This window comes from Thalassophryne amazonica, chromosome 19, assembly GCF_902500255.1.
Source record: "Thalassophryne amazonica chromosome 19, fThaAma1.1, whole genome shotgun sequence".
NCBI lineage: Eukaryota > Metazoa > Chordata > Actinopteri > Batrachoidiformes > Batrachoididae > Thalassophryne > Thalassophryne amazonica.
Window position 1 is genome coordinate 49,325,862 of NC_047121.1, and position 25,114 is coordinate 49,350,975.

The window sequence follows — 25,114 nt, forward strand, 5'->3', positions numbered from 1 at the left end:
CAATCAATTTGTAAAAGTTCTTTCAGCTTCTCATCTTTTCGCTTTGCTGATTTGGCACAAGTTTTATGCCGGATGTGTTTCTTGACGCAACTTGACCAAGCCTTCTGCTCTGGAAAGGAGCACACTAACCGCTTAATAATAATGATGATAAAAATAAAAACAATAATAGATTCCTACTGAAAATAAAAGTGCCTCAAACAACACCATAAAACCAGGAAATATAAATAAAACAGGTGCAACATAAAAAATATGCCGTGAGCCACTATGGTAAAATAGCTAAAGTCGACGTTGGACTAATCTGCTTTTAGCCAAACCCGCTAAGAGTCACAATGAAAAAAGGAATTTTTGAACACGTTGAGGACTGATGCAGTCCATGGGCTATGAGGGGCTTGGTCTTATTGATAGACCTCTTCATCTGCATTCAATTTCTAATGAGTCGATAGAGCTATGATGCTAAGTGGCTAACTCTATAATTGGTTATTTTACATATAGTGAGGAGAGTATACGTGTTTACCTCTAACAATAACCCCTAACCATAATAAGGCTGCGCTACATATGAATGTTATTAATATAGTTACGTACAAATAGCCAAATCCTAAAACCATTCACAAAGTAAACATAAAGTCTTAATCTGACCCGTTACATCGTTTCAGTCGGATTCATCATCACAGCATGACGAGAAGACGTTCTTGTTTTGGAAGATGACATCTGGGAAATACTTTAATATCGTGGAAATTACTGAAGAAACGCGCAGTGTTTTTAAAAGAAGTCCTTCAGTGTTTGTCTGCTCTGAGTGCATTTCTCAGCCTGAACCAGAGAACTCCAGCACTTTGTCTGTCAACAACAAGAAAAATGTTATTTTAAAAGTTTAAACATATTTAGCTATCTGTTTAGCCATCTGTCATATCTTCAGTATTCTGTTCACAACGAAAATAAATCCCATTTGATCCACCAAGACAAAAAAAATGCATAATAATGACCTGAATAAATGCAGTGTTTTTAAAGAAGTCGAATCGATGTTTGTCTGCTCCGGGTGCATTTCTCCAGCGCTTTGTCCTGGTAACAACATCCAAAATAAACAACGTGCTAAAGTGAACCTCACCGGGTCTTCGTCTGCCGAGTTTACTGGGGGTTTGCATTACTGACACTAACTGTTTGGGTGTGGAGCATTAATGGACTCTGGCACCCTCACTGTGTCACTCAAGAATGAAAAACAATTACGGTATTAACCGGTTACCATTATTTTAAATAAACAGTTCTGTTCCTGAACATAAAAAATATAAAGTGTCTGGTTTTTGTTTTCTTTCTACAAGCCAGTTCAAAGCCTTGCCCGTGCTGCTACATTATATCCGATTAGCCTGTGGTGGTGTTTGCCTTCTAAATCAATAATGCGCCAAATTTTTTTTCCCTAAATAAAAAGAAAAATTCCACAACTTCTAAAAACAGTCATGGTTGAAAAATGTCAAACATCCCCTTTAAGATGTCTTGCTGTCATACATGCATAAAAATTATAATTAAAAAACGACAGCAAAGATGCATGAAAAAAGTGTGAGGACATTTTCAAATTTATTGTAACAACACTGCTTTTTACATCCCTTTTAAAGTCTCCTTGATACTGACCAAAACAGCGCAAATATCATCCACCTGTCCAATGTGCAGAAATCCAGATCTCAATCTGGCAACACGGTCCAGGTCTGCGCTACTTTAATGATTGAACTCTGGAGGAGGAGGCGGGACTTGCGGGCTTCACAGCGTCACGTGGCACGCCCTCCTCTACTATAAACAACCCTGGAGTCACCTCCTGCTCCGACACATGTGAGGAGGCGTCAGGTTCATGTACGTCTCCTCGAGGAGGACGGGAGGAGTAGAGAAAAGCAGCATATTTGTTTAATTGACGGAAGAAAAAAAAAAGCAGCGGAAGTCTCGCGAGAAGTCAGTGTGCTTTTTATCAGCTTGTATTAAGTGACAAGGAGTCACACGAACAGACATGGACCGAGGAGGCTGTCAAATGAACGGAGGAGGAGGAGGTGTCGGCGGGTCGAACAGACACGGTATGATCACGCTGGAGGACCTGGAGTCTTTCTCCGAAGAACAGCTGTCAGACTCCGGTAACGGCAGCCTGGAAGAGGAAACCACGGAGGAGGATCAGGATCCGGACCGACTCCTGCACTACTGGCAGGAGGTGGCGAGAGGACACCACGTGGAAGTTCCTCAAGGTAAATAAATAAATAACAAGCGTGACAGCAGGTGCAAAATTCACTTTCATTAACAATAATAAAAAAAATAAATAATAATAATAAATCCAGATTGTGTGGAGGTGCGGATGTTTTTTTTTTTTTATCTCAGATAAAGTTTTAAACAGGAGTAAAGTCACATGAGCGTGTGCAGACTAAATCAGCTGCAAACTCACAAAAGCCATTTAAAAATAGACTGATCATTAAAGTACACATGAAACAACTAATCAATGAGTCAATCAATCAGCCAAAAAAAAGTAGAAGTTAAAGTGACTATGAACACAATAAAATCATCTAAGTTTATTTATTTGTCTGTCTGTCTGTTAGGATTATGTCAAACCACAGATAGATATTAGGTCATGGAAGACGCCATTAAATTTTGGAGGTTTTTTGTATCAAATAATTAAGCAGTTAATCTTAAATGACACATTAAAATATTATAAATATGTAAAATTTGCCTTGCAAACAGGAAACATGCAAATAACCTGCTAGAATTTATTTACAGAAATTGATTTATATTCCATTAATTCTTTTTTAAATCATTCTGTAACTGCACACAACAGCAACTAGCCAGCACATCTACAAATAAATCAAGTTGCATTTTTTTTACGCAAAAATTAGGGTTATAACTTGTTAATAGATTTTGGTCCTGTAATAAAATAATGTCACATTTGAATTTTGGTGGAATAGGAAAATTTCAACTAGAGGTGGGCGATACCGGGAATTTTGGTATTGATCCGATACCAAGTAAATACAGGCCCAGTATCGCCGATGTCAATACCGATACCAATACTTTTTCATATTTAAACTTCATAGATCCAAAGGATCCAAAAGACCTAGGATAGAATTTCGCCAAACATTGTACGTGACAACAAAAATACTTTATCATTAAATCAATTTTATTTATATAGCGCTAAATCACAACAGTTGCCCCAAGGCGCTTTATACTGCAAGGCAAAAGCCATACAATAATCACAGAAAAACCCCAACGGTCAAAACGACCCCCTATGAGCAAGCACTTGGTGACAGTGGTGACATCACAATCAACATTTTTGTTTAAAAAATATCACTCAACACAACTTAAAACAAAATCTCCTGAGGTAGAGGGCTGACAAACCACAATACAACGGTGTGCTGCTTTGTGTTGTGTGACACAGCGCAGCGCTGCTCTTACAGAGAGTAGACTTTGATGAATCTGCGTGTGCAGCAGTCAGTGTGTGTGGGAGAGAAAAAAAGTTTGAGTATTGATCTTTTTACACGAGGATCGTTCAATATCAATACCAGCGTTGGTATCGATATTAGGATCGATCCGCCCACCTCTAATTTCAACAACTGGTTTTTGATTAGTTTTTTCAGTGATCCACTGACAAAAACACACACACACACACACACACACAAAAACAAAGTACATGTTTTAACACAATGGTTAGAGTGAATGGATCTTTTGCACCGTACTCTGTGTAGTAACTACAGTAGTAATAAAGTATAATAGCTTGCAAACATGAACAGAAAAAAACATTTTGCAAAATAATAACAAAAAAATGAGCTTCTGAAGAAAAACTGTTATAATGTAAACATGCCCTAAAACTCAATTTTGTCTGCATACTGACTTACTTGAATAATTTGACAGTTAATTAACATTGACTCTTATCGTTTACTTCATGTGGCGTAAGATAATGCCAAAAACTGTCCATCATAGTTTCCCACAGAAAAATCCTCACATTAGGAGAAATTAAATCATCTAAGTTAAGACATCCTAATCAAACTACAGTTGACAAATGTCTGTCAAATGGCTCAGTTCAGCAAAATATCTTTCATACAGATTTCAATTTTTGTAAACCTACAGGTTAGCATAATCACAAACGCTACTTTGTTGTGCTGTAAAATGCAATACATGGTCAAATGAATGTATGATTTTTTTTTCTTTTGTGTATTATGTTTTTTTTTGTTTTATAGACTATATTTTATTATTTTCTAAATTTTTGCCACGTGGCACTGTGTTTTATATATTTTATGTGCACGTATTGTGGGCAAAGTTTCTGCATCTGGGAACCACAGGTGGTCCTCCAGCCAGCCAGCAGGTGGTGGGATTAGCGCTTCAGTTGCCTATATATATATATATATATATATATATATATATATATATATATATATATATATATATACACACACACACACTTTGCAAAGAAAAATAACTGAAAACATGCTTGTTTTGGGTCTCCATGAGAGCATCTATGCCATCCATTCAGAAGGTAGCAAGCACGATGAAGGGGATGGGGGAAAGCCATTTGGAGCCTCATCTCCAGACAACAAGAAACCACAGTAGAACACCAAGGGTCTTGTCTTTAGAGGATGGCAGCTGGTGCCCATTGTTCCTCCAAAAACCTACACCTCATTGCACTGCGGTTACTGTATTAGACAGTTCCATTCTGACAGAAGCCTTTGCTGTACTGCCATGTTGGGTCAGCTGCTTTGACCAGTTGTATCAGTCTGATCCTCATGCTGGGATGTTAGATATTTACAGTACCAGGGTTCTTATGGCTGATTTTCCAGTCAACTGTGAACCACCAAATGTTAGTGATCTGGCAAAGGCAGTGAAACACCTGAGGGCAGGGAAAGCTTCAGGGATCTGCGGCATCAGAGATGAGCTCCTCCAGGCAGGTGAAGATGCTGCTGGCATTGCAAACAATCATTTCAATCTGGGAGACAAGTGTCATCCTTACAGGCTGAAAGAAAGGCCTTTGAGAGGACATGGACTGCAACAAGTACGTATAGGGATATTACACCGCTCTCTGCCAGGAAAGGTGCTTGCAAGGATTATTCTAAATAGGATTCAGTTCCAGTTACTTGCTGCTCAGCAACTAGAACAATATGGCTTCACACACAAGTCGACAATAAAGATAAAGATCAACTTTATTTATCCTGAAGGAAATTATTTTGGCAAAGTTCAGGAAGAGTAAACAATTGTAAGTTAAATACACAATTACAGAAAGTGTTAGTATTAAATAGAAATCAATCAATCAAAACAGTAAGTCCAATAAATTTATGCAAAATGACTGGGAGATATATTGCATGATGTTTGACAATATTGCATATAACTGAATAATTCTGTTCATTATGTATTCATCCTGCAGACGGGGGATGAACTATACAGTGTGATTGCCACAGGTAGGAAACACCTCCTGTGGCATTCTGTGGTGCACCTCAGTGGTCTCAGTCTATGACTGAAGGTGCTCTGACAGGACGTCAGTGTGCCGTGCAGGGGGTAGGAGGTGTTGTCCAGGATGCTGAGCAGCTTCCTCGGCATCGTCCTCTCTGACACCTCCACCACAGACTCCAGCTCAGTGCCCAGGACAGAGCCAGCTCTCTTGATGAACTTGACCGCATTCTAACTCTGCATGTACTCGAAGAATGCAACCATGAATATTGGTAGTCTGTGTTTGCAGCCTATGTTGATTTTTTTTGTGCAAATTATTAAATTCAGTTGATTGCGAACATCCTAGAAATTCATCAGATCCCCAAGACATTGCTGGATATCATAGCCAGCCTACACACACATACTGTGAATGCTGTGCAGAGTGGAGGCTTTGGTGAGGAAAGGTTTACTGGCCTTGACTTCGTGGACGATGCTGTGATCTTTGCTGAATCAATGGATACTGTGATTGCAGCACTTGAGAAACTGAGTGAGGAAACCAAGTGTCTGGGGTTGGGATTGTCCTGGACCAAGACTAAGATCCAGGCTTTTAATAAATTCCTGGATTCTGCTATCAGAAGAATATCTGTGTGTAGTGAAATGTGTAGCAGTGAGAGTCATATCTCTGGGTCCTCAGCCTTTGAGATCATGAGATGCCTTGGAAAAGCTGATGGAGTCATGAAGACATTGACCAGGGGAGTTTAGCAATGCTGATATCGTTGCAGGAGATTGCAACAGTGTCCTGGTGATTCCTCCTGCTGTATGGTTGTGAGACTTGGACACTAAGCAGTGACGTAAGACAACAACTGGATAGCCTTGGTACTAGGACTCTTCGGAGCATCCTTGGGTACCCCTAGAATGACTTTGTATCAAACGAGCGTATACTTATGGACACCAAGATGAGGAGTACCACTTACATTGTGTGGGAGTGACAGCATAGACATTTTGGTCACATGGTGTGTTTATCTGACCATGCCCCAGCGCAGAGGTGCTTCAGAGCAGAGACCAAGGGGACGCCCACAGTTCACCTGGCTGCTGCAGACAGATAGTCATTTATAGATGTGGAGATGGACCAGATGTCTGCCTGGGTGGGTAATACCCAGGACCCAGGTTTTTCTTGGTTTTGTGGATGCAGTGAAGCGCGGCAAAGAATACTCTTAAGTGCACATGCTTCCAAAGACTGGATGATACATATAAGTGACTGTTATCCCATCATGCACCAATTTGGGTCCACTTGTCTTGAAGGGAGGAGTGCATGCAATCATCACAGTTGTTCTGAGTGATCACCTCCATGCTATGATGAAGAGGGACACAATCAAAGTCAGCAGTAAAATTTGTTACGGTCTCTCTAAGCCCTGTGGGAAATACTAGACTTCTAGACCTACATACATGTTCAGACAGCGTTCATATTTTTTTGAAGGGTGTCAGCTCTCCACAGATCCAAAGACATATAACATTTCTCCACCCCGCCACCACCAAAGGGGTTTTGTGGTAGTTCATTGCAGCCCAACACCTTAATTAGTCATGTTTTAACATGTCACTGTTTGAAAACTTGAATTTCTCCCACTGACATATCCATTTGTTCTGTTCGGCTACATTATAACCCTTCAAGCAAATATCTTCTGAAAGTAATTCATAAATTTGTAGCCTTGAGAAGTCGAGTCCTTACAAGTCCACATACTGTACAAAGAAGGAGATAACACAACACTTGTTTCTACTGCGGAACATTCAAAGTTTCTGACAAGCTGGTTGTTTATCGTATACCGAACATATAGAACCAAGGATTCATTTCAACAACTTAATTTTTAAATTTATCAATCAACATTAACACAACAAGACAGTGTGCATGTGTACTTCAAATGTTCAAAAAGAGTTGGGTTCACAACCCGCTCTGTGAGCAATTTAAAAATAGTAAAGCAATGATTTTTCCCACTTTAAATTCATTATTAATGCATTTAATTATTGCAATACAATAAGTACCAAGTTACTAAGATTGGCACATTCTCTTTCATCTAAATGTCTGATGTGAGCACTAACCAGGTGCCGGGGTTTTCTGACTCAGAAGGATTACCAACCTTGTCCATAATGGTACTGAGGCTGCGGCAGCTAAGTACAGCACTGACACAGCTTAGCGAAGGACACAGTGAACTTTATTCCAACAGAGTGAGGCGGACAGACGTGGCGAGCATGCTCTGCTCATACTGCAGGGTACTGAAGCCATAGATTTGTACAAAACATTTGGATGTTTCACACGATTTTAATTCTGTGGTGATGTGCTGAATATTTGCTTTTTATGTCAGCTAAGGACTTAATAAAATCACTGGCGTTTATTTGTCTGTCTGTCTGCTAGCAGGATTACGTCAAAACTACTGAACGGATTTTGACGAAGTTTTCACCACAGATAGATATTAGGCCATGGAAGACTCCATTCAATTTTGGAGGTGATCTGGATTCTGGATCAAGTTTCATAGGCTTTGAAGGATTACTGTTAGACTGTTAGAACACTCCACTGAATTTTGGAGGTGCTCTTGATCCGAATCCGGATTCTGGATCAAGTTCACACTTTATATAGATTTTGAAGGATAACGTCAAAACTACTTCACAGATTCTCACCAAAGTTTCACCACAGATACATATTAGGCCATGGAAGACTCCATTAAATTTTGGAGGTGATCGGGATCTGAATCCAGATTCTGGATCAAGATTCACTTTATACAGGCTTTGTCGGATTAGATCAAAACTACTTCACGGATTCTCACCAAATTTGCACCACAGATAGATATTAGGGCATGGAAGACTCCATTAAATTTTGGAAGTGATCCAGATCCAGATTGCGGATCAAGATGTCCCTTTATATAGGCTTTGAAGCATTACTTCAAATCTACTTCATGGATTATCACCAAATTTGCACCACAGATAGATATTAGGGCATGTTAATCCAAATCTGGATTGGCGGACATCAGAAATCTCTGATTGCTCTTGATATTATAAAGTAATGGAGCTGCATCACCCTATAACAGAAAGAAGGACTGCACAATAACAAGCCAGTGAAATGTGCAGAAACCAGTGCAACTGAGAACGAACCAATAAAACAGGGAGACTGGCCAGAGACAGGGCATGCGGTGTAAAACTTGTGCCAAATCAGCATGCTGATCCATATCAGATGTACTGCAGTGACCCAGAGTATAAAAAGGGAGAAGCCAAAATAATTTACTGTGTTAATACAGCTTGTTGTGTTTGACATCATGTGTCTAACTAATTCTCTAAATCACACTGTTTGCAGAAAACAAAGAGGATATTATGTGAACTGGATACAGACTTGGAGCAAATTCCATCAGTTCATGTGAATGCAAGAGAATAATTTATAAATAAGATGGAACCGAGACCGTGATTCTCTGAAAAGAGCCTTTGTTGAGTGTGTTTTGAACTTCAGGGTGTAACGATGAGTAAAGACAGAAACCAAAACTACCTGTTCTTTGTGTTGTTTCATAAGTATTGCCTGACATGAGGACTGCAGAATACCCCCCCCCCCCAACACACACACACAAAAACTAAAAATACACAGATGTTCCACTGAACCGATCCATTTCAGTGATGCTGACTTTTCCATTAGGAAAGAAAGTACTTGCAAGCTAAAAGTCTCCAACTAGTCAGGGGTGGACAACACCCTCTAGTCGCAACTCGTTCAACACCTTTTATCTTAACGTACAGAACTGTGTAACCCTGTGGACAAACACATTGTCCTTTTGAATTTTAGCAGATTTATTACAAAGTGTTTCAACTGAGGTCTATGAAACTTGGGACTTTCATTACTTTCTGTTACGAAATGGAGCTTTTTTATTATTATTATTTCAAAAGAGTTCTCAAAAGTTAATAAACTTGATCTTGATGGAAATTGTCATTAGTATTCTGTGAGAGTAACAAAGTTTTATGCATTTATAGATGATGATCCAGATTTGTTACAGCAGGCAGGTTTCTATTACCCTACAAATTTCACAATTCGAAATCACAAATTGAAAAATATACTTAATGGAAAGGCATGTATTTTGGAAAAATGTTTTTATGCTCATGAGGTGTACATTTCACAAAACTAGAATGGAACACTTTTGAAGTCAAAACTTTTTAACGCAATTGTAAGTCGCAGGTCATACAGAAAGAGTCCCAGCATGTAGACAGAGTGAGAACCTCTTAAACCGCATAAGAGACAAACATTACAGCAATATTGGAATGGGAAAAACAATAATACCAATATTTAGCAGGTCTTGCACATCTGTCGTCATGACAACTGGAATGATATCGCAACAGACGAAACCCAGCAGTCGTGTAGCATCACTCAAGAGAAACACTGTCGTTGCACAGTTGTTTTTTCGACATTCTCTTACATTTTGTGCAATGACAAGAGTTGATCTGAGTTAATCATGTTGCTGTATTACAAAACAAATATTCAGTTGTGTCGTAATCATGTTGTTGTTGTTCCTGATGCAAAATATCGTATTTGTTCAGCCTCGGCAGAGGTATGTAGTCTCAGAGTCCCCTTCTAGTTGATAACGAATCACAGATCTACCAGCTATGCAACTGGAAGACCATATAAACATTGAAATGAAGGTTATAGAACCCCAATTCCAATGAAGTTGGGACATTGTGAAAAATGTAAATAAAAACAGAATGCAATGATTTGAAAATCCTCTTCAACCTATATTCAATTGAATACACCACAAAGACAAGATATTTCATGTAAAGTGATAAACTTTGTTTTTGTGCAAATATTTGCTCATTTTGAAATGGATGCCTGCAACACGTTTCAAAAAAGCTGGGACAGTGGTATGTTTACTACTGTGTTACATCACCTTTCCATCTAACAACACTCAATAAGCGTTTGGGAACTGAGGGCACTAATTGTTGAAGCTTTGTAGGTGGATGATGTACAACTTCAGTTGTTCAACAGTCCGGGGTCTCTGTTGTGGTATTTTGTGCTTCATAATGCGCCACACATCTTCAATGGGCGACAGGTCTGGATTGCAGGCAGGCCAGTCTAGCACACGCACTCTTTTACTATGAAGCCACGCTTTTGTAACACGTGCAGAATGTGGCTTGGCATTGTCTTGCTGAAATAATCAGGGACGTCCCTGAAAAAGACGTTGCTTGGATGGCAGCATGTGTTGCTACAAAACCTGGCTGTACCTTTCAGCATTGATGGTGCCATCACAGATGTGTAAGTTGTCCATGCCATGGGCACTAACCCACCCCCATACCATCACAGATGTTGGCTTTTGAACTTTACATTGGTAACAATCTGGATGGTCTTTTCCCTCTTTTGTCTAGAGGACACGACGTCCATGATTTCCAAAAACAATTTGAAATGTGGACTCATCAGACCACAGCACACTTTTCCACTTTGTGTCTGTACATTTCAAATGAGCTCGGGCCCAGAGAAGGTGCTGGTGTTTCTGGATGTATGGCTTTTGCTTTGCATGGAAGAGTTTTAACTTGCACTTGTAGATGTAGTGACGAACTGTGTTAACTGATAATGGTTTTCTGAAGTCTTTCTGAGCCCACGCGGTAAGATCCTTTTCACAATGATGTCTGTTTTTAATGCAGTGCCACCTGAGGGATCGAAGGTCACGGGCATTCAATGTTTGTTTTCAGGCTTGCTGCTTATGTGTAGAAAGTTCTCCAGATTCTCTGAATCTTCTGATTATATTATGGACTGTAGATGATAGAATCCCTAAATTCCTTGCAATTGAACGTTGAAAAACATTGTTCTTAAACTGCTGGACTATTTTTTCATGCAGTTGTTCACAAAGTGGTGATCCTCGCCCCATCTTTGCTTCTGAATGGCTGAGCCTTTTGGGGATGCTCCTTTTATACACAATCATGACACTCACCTGTTTCCAATTAGGTGTTCTTTGAGCATTCATCAACTTTCTCAGTCTTTTGTTGCCCCGTCCCAACTTTTTTGAAATGTGTTGCAGGCATCCATTTCAAAATGAGCAAATATTTGCACAAAAACAACAAAGTTTATCAGTTTGAACATTAAATATCTTGTCTTTGTGGAGTATTCTATTGAATGTAGGTTGAAGAGGATTTGTAAATCATTGTATTTTGTTTTTATTTACATTTTGCACAATGTCCCATCTTTATTGGAATTAGGGTTGTACTTGAGAAAATCACAACCAGAAGACACATTTCACAACAGATCTAAGGTCACATTTCTGGGATTGTTGCCATATATATATATATATATATATTTTTTTATGTTTAAGAAGTATTCTGAAGGCGTATTACAAACATGCTGGCTGGCTATGAATGTGAACTTTAAGAGTTTGTGCTGAAGTTGGATCAGTGGACCTGTTGCTTAAAATGCATTGTTCCATACTTCAAGGAAAAACTTTAAACCCCTGCAAAGTTTAGAATCTCTGACTGTTAAAAGAATGTATCAGAATATGGAAAAAATAAAAACACATTGCAGATCAAAGACATAATCCAGCCACTAAGTAGGACAAGACGTCAGCACTGATTAATTGGAAACACGATGTTCAACAACAAGAGCGCGTGGTGGCTGTTCTGTTTCCATGCCAGAGCAACATGAATGTATGGGCAGTTTTTTTCTTAAACATCTATCACTTGAATTTTAAATGCATTTAGTTGACACACCTCTCAACTCCTTGTTTTTACACACAATCAGGGTTCAACTCACATTAGTGGAAATACCTTGGATCTGGTCCTCGTATGTGGTATTACTGTGACAAATATTGACATTGAGTCACTTGCGTTAGTGGTTTCAGATCACTCACTTATTTATTTTACAGTCTCTGCCTTGTTCACTGGAACGAGAAACTTGTTTATCATCACGGTGGCTCATCAACTCCTCAACTACAATTGAACTTGAAGCCAGATTGCCTGATATCTTAGCGTCACGTTTGGAAAATGACCATTCAGTAGATAGTTTTGTGGACGGCTTAAACTCTGCTTTCACGATCACAATTGATGTAATTGCTCCGCCTAGTCACATTCACACCTATTCAGTGACTTTAAAATGTTCATGAATCAATCAGGGTTCAACTCACATTAGTGGAAATACCTTGGATCTGGTCCTCGTATGTGGTATTACTGTGACAAATATTGACATTGAGTCACTTGCGTTAGTGGTTTCAGATCACTCACTTATTTATTTTACAGTCTCTGCCTTGTTCACTGGAACGAGAAACTTGTTTATCATCACGGTGGCTCATCAACTCCTCAACTACAATTGAACTTGAAGCCAGATTGCCTGATATCTTAGCGTCACGTTTGGAAAATGACCATTCAGTAGATAGTTTTGTGGACGGCTTAAACTCTGCTTTCACGATCACAATTGACGTAATTGCTCCGCCTAGTCACATTCACACCTATTCAGTGACTTTAAAATGTTCATGAATCCATCCCCTGACTTGTCTGAAGAAAAATGTCTGTAAAAGTGATTATTTTTGTGTTATGCTAAAGGGTAGCATTACTTCTGCAACTGATCATTTTGGCGTGGGTATTTTTATTTAACTGATATCAATTTGTAGAGATTTGTTTTCAGTTTGAGTTTAAAGAGGATCATTGTAAAAATTGTGAAATAGAGAAGCCTGAATTACTCTTTCAAAATGACAAATACTTTAAAATACGCACAAAGTAGGTGGTAATGCTAATAAACATACCGGAATTAAAAGCATTGGCTAGTATGGTCATCCTCCACAAGTTAACACCTATACCTAGTCTTGGTCAGCTTTAAGGCCCCCTGAGACTTGCACACACTGTGTCGTGCAGCAGAGTAAACTCTTCTTTAACTGGTGTAGACTGAACGTGAGAGGGGTGCCAGCACGTGCAATTGCGCAAAGAGAATTTTGAAATGTTCAAAAAATGTTTCTTGCCAACACTACGTGCAGCTCGTCAAGTCAAGTAAAGAAGTGAACAGAGCGAGTGGTTGTGTCACCACACTGCATCAGAGCACAGCTCATCTGAACAATTATAACGAGATGTTAAATCTATCATAAATGTACTTTTACAACTGCACACAAGAAGGAAAGAACATGCAACTGTTTTACCAAGCCATGACAATGTAAACATGACAAATAATTACCTTTTTAGACTGCTCCAAATGCTTTCTCCAGCTCGTTCGGCACCCGCTTGTGAGAACAGCTCTGGCTGGAGCGGTCCTCTGTGACTCAGGAAGCGATTAGAGCCGTTTTCAACAGGCAACCCACAGAGAAAATGATTAATCCGCTACGAAATAATTGTTTTTATATATGCAGCGTCCAGCGCTTGGCAGCCAGTGGAACAAAGCACGGTGCCCAGCTGGTGGGATTGCCACGACGACGTGCGTGCATCAAAGTCATGCGAGTGTCAGGGGGCTTTTAGAGTTCTCTCTTAGTTCTAATAAACATTATTCTCTGTGACAGCATGACGTAGCGCTCCTACATGCCATACTGTTCTTGCACATCAACCTCTAGTGCCTGCCAGCAAATTACTAGTAGTGATTGTTTTCTAGAGATTTGTAGATAGCTATAATGGCATACATTCTGTACTTTGTATGTCTAAAAACTGCATCACGAGTCATTAATGGCTTCTGTGTCGATACATTTTAGTCACCTTAACAGGACCATATCACATAAAAAGACAAGTAACTAAATCTCATCCAAAACATACCTGCTTTATTACTTTTTTACTCGTTTTCTGCCAACTTTAGCACCTGGATCACAACTAAAGTGACTTATGGTGGTTATGTCCAGTACAGACAGCGCGGCTTTGCGTTTGAGTGGGTCATTTATCTGCTCATAACAAAAGCTTGTTTATCATGTACATAACTGCATGGTGTTGTTTTCCTGACAGACATGACAGGACCCATCCAGCAGCTGACCAGCAACAACGAGGGACGCAGTGAAAGACAGCGCATCCCCTTTACGCTCATCACCCGCAAAGAAAAAGTATGTCTGTGGAAGACGAGTTGAAACACACAATTCGAAAGAATTATCATCGGCATGGGCAGGCGTTCAAACGTTTTCTTACAGTCCAAATCATGTGTGAATGTGCACAATAACAGGCCGCAATACTTATGAAATAAATCATTTGCTGTATGGTTAAAGACAGACGTACAAACAGCACTTCCAGACAACTTTAAGAGGCTCATTCATTCTCATTTTCAGAAAGCCGATATATAGGCAGAAAAAAGTCTTCTACACAAATGACAAATATACTTGTTTATTATCGTATATCTGATGCTTATGACCAAAATCAGTACAATCAGGTCTCTAGGCAGGTGACAGGCAAGTTTGGGTCAGCTATTTATTTTCAACAAGGCCACATGAATGTATCACCCAGTACAATAAACTCCTAAGGGGGCAGTATAAATAACAAGGTTTAATTGGATAAACTTGATTTAATTAGTTCATTATAACCTGGAAAGAGACTCCGGTTAAAGAAAGGACACTCATGAAATCCTGTTCTTGGAAAACTGCCTGTGAAGCACTTGTGGTCTTCAGGTTTTACATGAAGACACACACAAGATGTCGCACAGAAATTATGAGTACAGCTCTTACACAAAAGTCCATATGACTGCTGCCCTGACAGTTTAATTTTGGATATTTATTAAAGTCATAAGGGGGGAAAATTGTAAGATAAAAGCTGAAAGACACAGAACTATCTGATAAAATGTACACTGTTTCAGTTCCAAAAGCAGACACTGTGCGGGAGCTATTTTCCAACACTTTTCTCATTGAATGTGTTTATTCATAATGGTGAATGACTGTTATGTTACAAGTTGAAGAAAACATTTGAATTATCAGTAGGATATTTTAAATTCAGTCAGTTTTACATTGTATTCCAAACTTTTGCATGTTATAACTCAGCCCTCTGACGTCTCTTGTCATCTGCGTCCTCTACAGTGTGGACAGCTGCTATATGAGAAACGCCGCTATGAAAAGGGCCGCTGGGCTTGTATTACAATGCACGAGGACACCTACGAACAAAGCATCTGCTACGGCTTTATGAAGATAATGAGATACATCTGCAAGCAGAACTCTTTAGGTGAGTCCATAAGCAAACTAGCATTTGATTAACTTCAGAGTTTCCCTTACCATTGTACAGGTCAGGCAGCCCACCGCTTCCTTTTTTACATTTATATAATTTATAAGGAATTTACTTTCATTACTAAAAGAAATATTAAGTAATTATTAAAAAAAAATTGATCTACCTGAAAAACTTGTTTTTCCTTTTTAAATAAAATGCTAAAAGCTCTCCATCAGTCAAGTGAATTCTATGTCCCACTTTGATTTATTTATTTATTTATTTTTAGCCGGGGCAGAGGGGCACTCACACTTATACTAATTATATCCAGGATACTGAACATGATGGTGTGTCTACTCTACAGTCAGGATATGGAAAGGCAATTAACCAATACAATATCAGGGACATGGCTGAAATTTGTAGAGCTCTAAAGTTGTGTGTGAGAGCACTTTTCTAGCTATGGCGGCTCAAAATCATTAAAGAATAAGGTCACGTTTTACAACCACACTCATTAAAACATTATTTGCAATGACGTTTGAGTGATTTATTCACATTTATCGATTTTGTTTGTGAAAAAAAAACAAACAAAAACTTTTTTGACAAATACGTGTTGGAAGTTAATCCAACAGGGCAGCCTTCCCGGGAGTTAAAAATGCACCGTATGCTCAAAATGGCAATAAAACATTGTCAACAACCCACCTGTTAAACACATTGGTGGTACTACACATTGAAGTACGGCCAGCTTGGTATGTATGGGTTTTTTTGTTTTTTTAAATATACTAGTTTATATCAATGTTGCATTGGTCTTACAAGGTTAGCGGTAGTTAGTTTATGGCAGATGTGGTGCGTGGTAAATAATCCCTAAGAAATTTAAATACATCCCTTGCAATTTTGTAAGTAATTGTAAAATAAATGAATGTATTAAGAAGTTCGGAAAACTGCACTCTGATTTTAATATGGCGTTCTACTGCTGGTGCCCCATTATAATACCCATTGATTTTCTTTTCAGTGTTGTTTTAAATGATACCCTTTAATTAAATACCTTTTGAAAAGGTTTTTGATATAGTATTTTAAAATACCTTTAAAACTATATTCTCTTAAAGAACACTCACTGTATGAGCTTTGTGTCCCAGAGGTGCTTCAAAAAATAAATCTCATAACTTTGATTAAAAAAAAAAACAATCAAGGTGCACAGTTAGAGTATAAACAGCATGAGGTCACTGTTTTATGGCTATAGATTTAAAATGGCATTATGGAAAATGCTTACCTTCTTGCATCACTTATTCTAGGATTCTATCCCAGAGATGAATGGCTAAATGGGCTGATAGCTGCTGTAATAGATTTTGTATATTGATGGTTTTTCCTTGTTGTCGCTACAGGTGAGCTTTTTACATCTGGTGGGAATGTGATATGACCTCTATTGTTTTGTACATTGTGAAACAACATGATTTTTCCACTCTGTTCCTAATCCATGCCAGCTCAGGTGTTTACCGTATGACACAAGTGTCAAAGATGAGCAGAGCATTTGGAGGCTTGATTGAGGTTGTAAAAAGTGAATTCAAGTATGTCTCAAAGTTAACCATATTTATGGCAAATCTTCAAAAGCACCCTGAGGAGATTTGTCTGTTTTTTATTGGTCAGTCAGTAGGTTAGGGGTGAAGGTTGATGGAGAACCACTGCAGGAAAATTCTGAGGGAAACACTGTTACTCATACAGGCAGTGCCTTATGAATCCTGACTTTATCTTCAGCTTGATTTACTAAAGATCTTCTCCATGCAGGGTAAAGGATGATAACTTCTCAACCATTTTTTTTTAAACCAGCTTGGAAAGTAAAACCACCTTTTTGTTTCCGTCTCTAGGTGAATACTTGGGCATGACGCTGCCCATTCTGACAGTGGTGCATACGAATGAGAACCACTCTGTCATCTCCCGTGATGTGACTGTGGCGTATTACCTGCCCACCCACCATCAAGCCCAGCCCCCACAACCGTATGACAGTGAGATCACCATAGAGATTTGGCCTGCTGCTATTGTGTACGCAAGGTCAGAATATAAATTATTACCTGAACTAGATAAACCCTCAGTAGGATGGCAAACAGTACTTGACATTGACAAAAATTGCTCATCATCCCTCCTTTCTTCCAGAGCTTTTACCGGACCCACCAATGAAGTGATTCTTATTAATCAAATCAACGTCATGGCTGAGCTGCTTGATGCTCCTGGTGTGGGGATCAGCAATTCGTTCATTGTAGCCGGCTACACCAACCCGGCTCACAGCAACCGTCAGAATGAGATCTGGTTCCTTGAGCGAAACTGAGGCAGCATATAGCATCAAGCGATATCCTATCTGTGATCCCTGAGCCTCATGAAGACTCCCTTAACACTGCCACAGCTAAGCTTCAGTCTCAGCATTGGTTAGCGATCACCTGTCCAGCACATTCCACATCAGATGAGGTTTACAAAAAGTCACCCATCGTCTCCACCAGAAAACTCTCATGCATATTTTCATGTTAATCCTCTCTGGAACTCTTCCTGATCTGCCTTTGGGTCGTGTAGAAAGTACATCAGTGAAAAACTAAGTGAACTCCGTCACTGTTGGTCTGCTAGTTTCTTATATCTCGAGCACGCCACACTGTTCCAGGAATACTGACCGTGCATAATGCTAATGAATTATTCTGTTCATGACAAGTGCAATATCTAGCGAATAAGGCCGGAATCACACATGCTGGATGATTAACAACTGTAATTGTTGGGGTGTGTCAGGAGACGGAACCAGCTCTATAATCCATCAGACAGACAATCAGGTAAACACGAGCTACACCAGGAAGAACTGGTTGCTCAACACAGTACGTTGGCATTAACATAAATGGGTGGAAAAAACAAGTTCCACGTCAACAAGCCAAATGCTGAAAAACTCAGATTTGATGCTAAATAACAATCAGATTATGATGTTTTCTTTCACATCGTTATGTATTCCTTGTGTTATCAGGAAGAATGAAGGAAAAAAATACATCTTATGTTTTAGTGTCTCTGTAATGCACAGTATCATTTTAAATGGTAGGCTGAACTGAACGTGACTCCTGAAATACTTATGTACGTATACTCCTTATACTTACTATTCAGTGCTGCACAGCAAATACCACAATATCTGTACTGGAATAAATAATACAATAAAGGTGGAAGCTATCTGCAAATATGAGGAGACTCTAAAGTAAGATCATTGTATTAATTCTATTTTACATTTAAAACAGATGTAATGCAAAAAAAAAAGTCTATAACCACAAAACAAAAACAAAAACAAACTAATTGTTGCGATGCGAGGTTTTTACAGCTCAGGAGCAGCGTTGTGAAATCTTTTGAACACTCGTTATCTCATTTTCAATCCATGTAAAATTCTAAGTGAAACTGTGCTTGGTTCATGGTGAAATCAATAAAATCTATGACCAATTAAATGGATTGCATTTATATAGCACTTATCCATCTGAAACAAAAGCTCAAAAGCACTTTACAATGACGCCTCACATTTACAGACCAATGTCAGGTCCTGCCATGCAAGGTGCTCACTACACATTGGGAGCAACTAGGGGATAAAGGTCCTTGCCCAAGGGCCCTTAGTGATTTTCCGGTCAGGTTGGGATTTGAGCCGAGGATCCTCTGGTCTCAAGCCCAACGCTTAACCGCTAGACCATCGCCTCCCCAATTTTCGCATTTATGAATGCACCATGTCTTTCAGATGATAAAACTACGCAATTTCTTTTTGGTACTCTTCTTCGTGGCATAAGAAAATAGGATTATTTTCCATCAAATATTTGCAATCATATTATTTTCAGTAATCATCTACACCTGTCTTTGTGTTGCCATGTAATGAATAGTAAACAGATTTTTCTGTGTGTATTTTACATATTTTTGTTATTATCTCTCTTTCTGTGTGTGTGTCTCTGTCCTCCTTTCAAGTAGAAAAAATATATATTTTTTTTTTACATCAATGAAGAAAATAAGCATCAAGCTGCTCCCTTTTATCATAATTCTAGATTGCCTAATGTGTTTTCTTTCCCCCTTTGTTTTATGACATTTTCTCAATTTTTTTTAAAAGTGTAGATCCAAAATACTGTAATTTGCCTGAATCAGGTTTAAAGTTGGAATGTCATGAGATCACATCTAGACTTCAAAATCCAAAGAATTTCTGCTGCATTTGCCGAACATAGAGTTCATATGCTAGTATAAGCCAAGTCTAGTCTGTGCACATGTGCAAAACCTATTGCCTGTCACTTCACTTTAGGAGTCAGGTTACGTGGGAACAAGAGGATTTAACTGTTTCCTGTCTCTTTGGGTATTCGTTAGTGTTTTTCAAAAATGTGCTGTATTGTGAAAATTTCAAACGACAATTGCTACTGTGGCTTTCTTTGTTTGTCTCCAATAAAAGCGTACTTGTCTCCTACAGTTTAGATCTACAGTGATGCTGTGTGTGTGATTGTGGACTGACAGCAGACAGACATGTTTTTCAGGACGTGTGGATTTTTCCATTTACTGGTGGTAGACTTTAATAACACACCAATGTGAAGGCAAGCACTGCGTTCTCTGCTGGTGACGGCTGTTACAACAGCTAATCAACATGTGAATTTGCATAATTTGCATTCTGAATTTTTGATTACAAAAACAAAAAATGACAGCATTCAAGAGTATGAGAACATTAAACATCACAGTAAGAAATGCTGTAATAATTTGGTTTGGAAGTATGTGTTAGAATCAAGTATAAGTAGTATAGTTTCTGTGGAATGTCAGGAAAGAGAATAACTTCCTTTTTGGAGGATCAGATGTACCAAACAGAAATGGTCCCACCCTGCTTTGTGCTGAAATGCACCACATCAGCCATTACAAGACAAACTAGTGCTCAGTTCACTCAAATATAGGAACAAGAGAAGGTAGTCATCACCTGATATTAAAGTGGCCACATTTTGCTAAATCTAATTCTAATCTACTTTTTACACTTAAACATGGGTGGGGCGTCGTGTCAAACATGCTCAAAATTCCACAACTGCATGTCTGTGCAATCGCCCCTTGGTCACAAATAGCTACAAGAGACAGAAGAAAATCATCCAGCTGCCATTTATTTTCAGTCAGAGTGGACGTTTTATAGCCAAGAGACAAGTGATTGCTATGACGGCAGGAAGGCGGGCCAAAACAGACAAGAAGTCTATTATATGGAGCTGATAAGTGATATGACACTATGAATTCCAATCCAAGTGAAGGCAGCGCCACGGCAGCGTGATGTATATTGGTTGGTTGTATTCATAGTTATTTCAAATAAAGTTCATGTATAAATGGTTAAACAACAAATCTTGATTACAGTTTGTCATAAGGGTTTAATAACGAAATGTTACAGATCACTGCTATTTTTAATGTGTTTGTGTGTGTGTGTGTGTGTGTGTGTATATTACATATTTATATTGGCAGATATATCAGTGTTGTCATTGTTTTTTACTCCCCAATATCAGTATTGCACCCACCCCCACCTCCTGAAAAATCTATCAGCTGGGCTGTATGTATGAATTATTTAGGCCCATGAATTCTTTCATTATTACATACAAATACTTCCATCCGGTTTCATGAAATAAGTCCATATATTTTTGAACAATCCTTGTGTCAAACCACCCAACCAAGACACAGGTGGAAACAACCCCCTTGACAGGTAATTATCAATCAAAACATGACTTTTTTATTATAATCCACAGATTTCACTGGATATCTTAGCCATACCTTTGGACAACTATATTTTAACCGTAAACAGTAACGTGAACTCTACACCACCAGGTTGCATTACGATGCAACACTTTTGTTTAAACATTGGTTTGAAGACTGATCATAGGCGTGCCGTCGATAAAACTCCATCTGTGCCAACAGTTAGCACATGGAAACAAACCGATTATTTTTCTCATGTGTGCAGCAATCACTCAGCTCTGCATGAACGCCTGCAGCAATCCTCTGTCTACACCTGAGCGCCTCTCTGTCACGTCTCCAGTATATTAAGAAAAAAGCTTGACATACAGAGAACAATAAGGAGGCTGCAAACATCACTGAGGAGGCATGCAAAAAAACATGCACGCCAAAATAAATAAGCAACAAAAACCATGACCAAACACTGGAAAAAAAGAAGAACGTGAAGGCATTAACACCTCCTAACAAAGCCACTTTACAGCAGGTCTAAACCCGTAATGCAGGTGTCACATTCCAGCTGTCCAGACAGCTGAAGAGAAGCCGTGTATTTACACTACAGAGTCTTACAGTTTGTCCAGTGAACCAGCTCATGACAAGCCGACAGCCTGGAAGGGACATCAACAACCCAAAAAACCCTTAATAAATCTGTTTAGGGTATAATCACTCCACTGGGTGGAACAGGAAGGAGTTCTCATGGCAAATCCATCTATTTTATAAAAACAGAACCAGCAAGAGGCAAAGTAAGAAAAAGACAGAGTTTCTACACTGGATGCAAACTGACCACAAGTTGGAAGCAAAGCGCCAAAAGATAAAATACTGTCTGCAGGCGAGGGTAACCGGCCTGTGAGACAGTCTAATAAAATCTGGATGACTTATAATCAAATTTGGCTCTTTGAAAACTTTGATTTCAACTTATTTTTTAAATTAACACTCTGATTTTCTAAGGAGGCTGCAACATCAGAAGCAAAGCTGTAAAGATTAACAAATGATTAATCAACTATTAAATTAATCAAAAACTGTTCGGTTAATCAATTAATCCTTAAGAGTCATTAAAAAAAAATCCAAATTCTCAGATTTCAGTTTCTTAAACATGAATAAGTTCTGATTTATTCACTAGTTTCTTTATTTCTCTCTGGCCATAAACTCAATATATTTGGGCTGTGGACAAAACAAGACATCTGAAGGCATCTTGGGCACTGGAAAACATTATCGGAAATTTTTCAAAATTTTCCAAAATTTTTTAAATTGACAAAATAAGCAAGCACATAGAGAAACACAAAACAGACAGGTACGGCCTTGATAAAATCATAAAATAAAAGATTAAATCCAAAATATGAAACCTGCCTTAAAATACTCCAAAAGATAATGCAGTCTATAAAATTCACAACCCTATAAAAATAGTTACATTATAACGCAGTGTGCAAATAAGTGCAAACTGCTAAAGTGCCAAGTAAGAAGATCCTACCTAGCTGTGCCTTTTTCTTCATTAAGTAGTGTGATGGACATTGGGACAAATGACAGTTTAAGGCAGTTAGTTTTACATTTGCTTGCTAAAGGTTGCAGTCAGAGGACAGAATGTGTAATCCTGTGTGCCAGCTCCATTACAAAACCCTCGTAGATGGTTTGAAGAGAAGGTTCATCGCCTTTTATGTCCATCACTTTCACAGCTGTTTTCACCACGTACATGATTTTTTTTTTTTATTTTAATGGTACAGTGAGAGTGCCAAAGCATGCTGTCACACCGTATTTGATGATACATAAATAGGCCATTTAAAGCCGAAAGTCGTCACTTTGAGATCAATCATGATTTGATAACATGATGCACAGCTAAAAATAATTACAGCCTGACCGATATGTATTTTTCTTAGGGCCGATACTAATGCAGATATTAGAAAGTTAATAATTTACTATAAGGACATACAGTATGTGCCGATATATATGTTATAAAATGGCAATTATATTTAAGGCTTGATATTTTACAGTTTATACATGAACTTTATTAGAAATAACTATAAACAGAACAAACACCCAACCACAACCAACATGTCATGTTGCCATCCCACTGCCTTAACTTGGATTTGCAGATGCTTAGTCACATCATTCAGCATTCACCTATTTTGCCCCCACCCCCTCTCTGCTTTAAAATAAATGTCAGCTGGTTGTTTTTCCTCTGTCTCTTGTAGTGTGGCCAAGGGGTGAGGAAGGTCTCTGCCATGCTTGTCAGTATTGCAAACAATGTGATTGGACCACCCTCTGTTGGACAAACTATGTAATGACACCATTTTCAACAGCCAACATATTTTTCTGCATTGTTTATTTATATGAGCAAAAATAATATAGATACCAATATGCCGGGAAAGGCTCATATCAGGCGAGCAATATATCAGTTGGTTTCTACAAATAACAACTCCGTCAACATCCAAATATTTAGGGAGCAAACTAAGGCTGACAGATCATTTCATGCTTATTGACACTGTTTAGCAATGAGACGTTGCTTATTTTTTATCATTTTTATTATTTCAGGTTAGCGCATGGCAGTGATTATTTAAACACAAAATTTCACAAATACTGACAAAACCATATTTGGATGGTCAGTGTGAACCTGACCTTGTGGAAACTGTTCAAGACAAATGGTGACTGGTCTCAAAACTACCTGGAAGATGCTGGATGGCACAAATGGCAGCAGTGAAATCTGTCGATTTCATGCCGTATTTCGATTATGTATGCATTTACCCGTACATGCTCTGTAATTCTGGACTTTCAAGATGTCTAAAACATCAGACGCCATTTAATATACTTAACACAAGCTTCACAAAGTCAAGTCATGTCTAGGAACATGAACTGGTGCCACGTACACCACATTCACCACATCACGGAACCACTAGTCCATCCCCACCTCTCAACAGTATACATCTACCACAGTCAGTTTTGGACTTGGCCTCCTGTAGATGGTGAGGTTTTCAACACTAAGGCACCTACGTGTTGGATCACACCCAGAGAAACACACCACATAGCCAAAATCATGTAGCTGACATTGTCTCACAATGTAAGAGATACTCCTCACCTCAGTCTCCCTAAACAACTTTGTTTGGCATAAAGCTATTCCAGCAGCATCCTTGATTCCTCTCAAAAGACCTAACACCAAAGACGTCTAGTCCTCACCGTAGATCACTGGTTAGCGTCCAAGTCTCACAATCATGTAGTAAGACAGGAAGCACCAGGACCCAAAAGACTTGATGGATTAATCTGTATCAGCATCAACAAACACCTGTGTACAGCAACCTCATGACTCCATAAGGTCTTCCTAGGCATCTCCTGATCCCAAAGCCAAAAGACCCAGAAACATGAATGCTACTGCCAAGACAAGAGAATGTCTATCTGACTTGCAGATGTTACCATATACTTTCATCAGTGACAAAAACAGAATGAGAGAAAACTGGAGATATGTGAGCAGGCTCGCAAAATGATACTCTCCATGCTGCCATACTATAGCTGCATGTACAGTGCGTCCAGAAAATATTCATAGTACTTCTCTTTTTACACATTTTATGTTATGTTACAGCCTTATTCCAAAATGGAGTAAATTCATTTTTCCCTCAAAATTCTAGTGACCCACCTGTAGATAACGCGCCTGGTGAGCAATGAGCTCATCTCCCAGAGGAACCACCACTTTCTCCACACTGCGCTGGTGGGAATGGGCCTGGATGTCTGGGCTGTCTTCTGATCGCAGCTCGATGTGCGAGATCAGCAAATTAGAAATCACCGACTGCACTGACTGTAGGGACAGAGTGAAGGAAGACAGAGAAAGAAGTGAGAAACTTATTTTCATCAAGTCACAGACAAAAAATGTATTAAAGGGAGTCTGAGGATGAAAGGAACTACAATTATTGTTAAATCTTCTGGTTATTTTTATGAGGAACCAACTCAGTTTGGTTAAAATGTGACA

At 38.9% G+C, this 25,114-nt stretch overlaps 2 protein-coding genes across 2 annotated transcripts in view; one reads left to right on the forward strand and one right to left on the reverse strand.

The window, feature by feature from the left end:
• fancm (FA complementation group M) overlaps positions 1 to 25,114 on the reverse strand; it is a 76,115-nt gene that overhangs the window by 43,548 nt on the left and 7,453 nt on the right. Inside the window, exon 4 of the mRNA XM_034194861.1 lies at positions 24,785 to 24,943. Coding sequence (XP_034050752.1) covers positions 24,785 to 24,943 — 159 coding nt within the window. The remainder of the gene's footprint in view (positions 1 to 24,784; positions 24,944 to 25,114) is intronic.
• On the forward strand, positions 1,943 to 19,891 carry soul3 (heme-binding protein soul3). Its single transcript, XM_034194862.1, has 5 exons — positions 1,943 to 2,216; positions 14,281 to 14,375; positions 15,333 to 15,474; positions 17,313 to 17,496; positions 17,599 to 19,891. Exons 1-5 carry the CDS (start codon positions 1,988 to 1,990, stop codon positions 17,768 to 17,770), a joined length of 822 nt encoding a protein of 273 aa, XP_034050753.1. The 5' UTR covers positions 1,943 to 1,987; the 3' UTR covers positions 17,771 to 19,891.

Excerpts from the sequence above, each read along its gene's own strand:
- soul3 (XM_034194862.1), top strand. The coding sequence starts at position 1,988 with ATGGACCGAGGAGGCTGTCAAATGAACGGAGGAGGAGGAGGTGTCGGC. Across the intron at positions 14,376-15,332 it reads TCATCACCCGCAAAGAAAAA|TGTGGACAGCTGCTATATGA; the intron begins GTATGTCTGTGG and ends CGTCCTCTACAG. Across the intron at positions 15,475-17,312 it reads CTGCAAGCAGAACTCTTTAG|GTGAATACTTGGGCATGACG; the intron begins GTGAGTCCATAA and ends TTCCGTCTCTAG.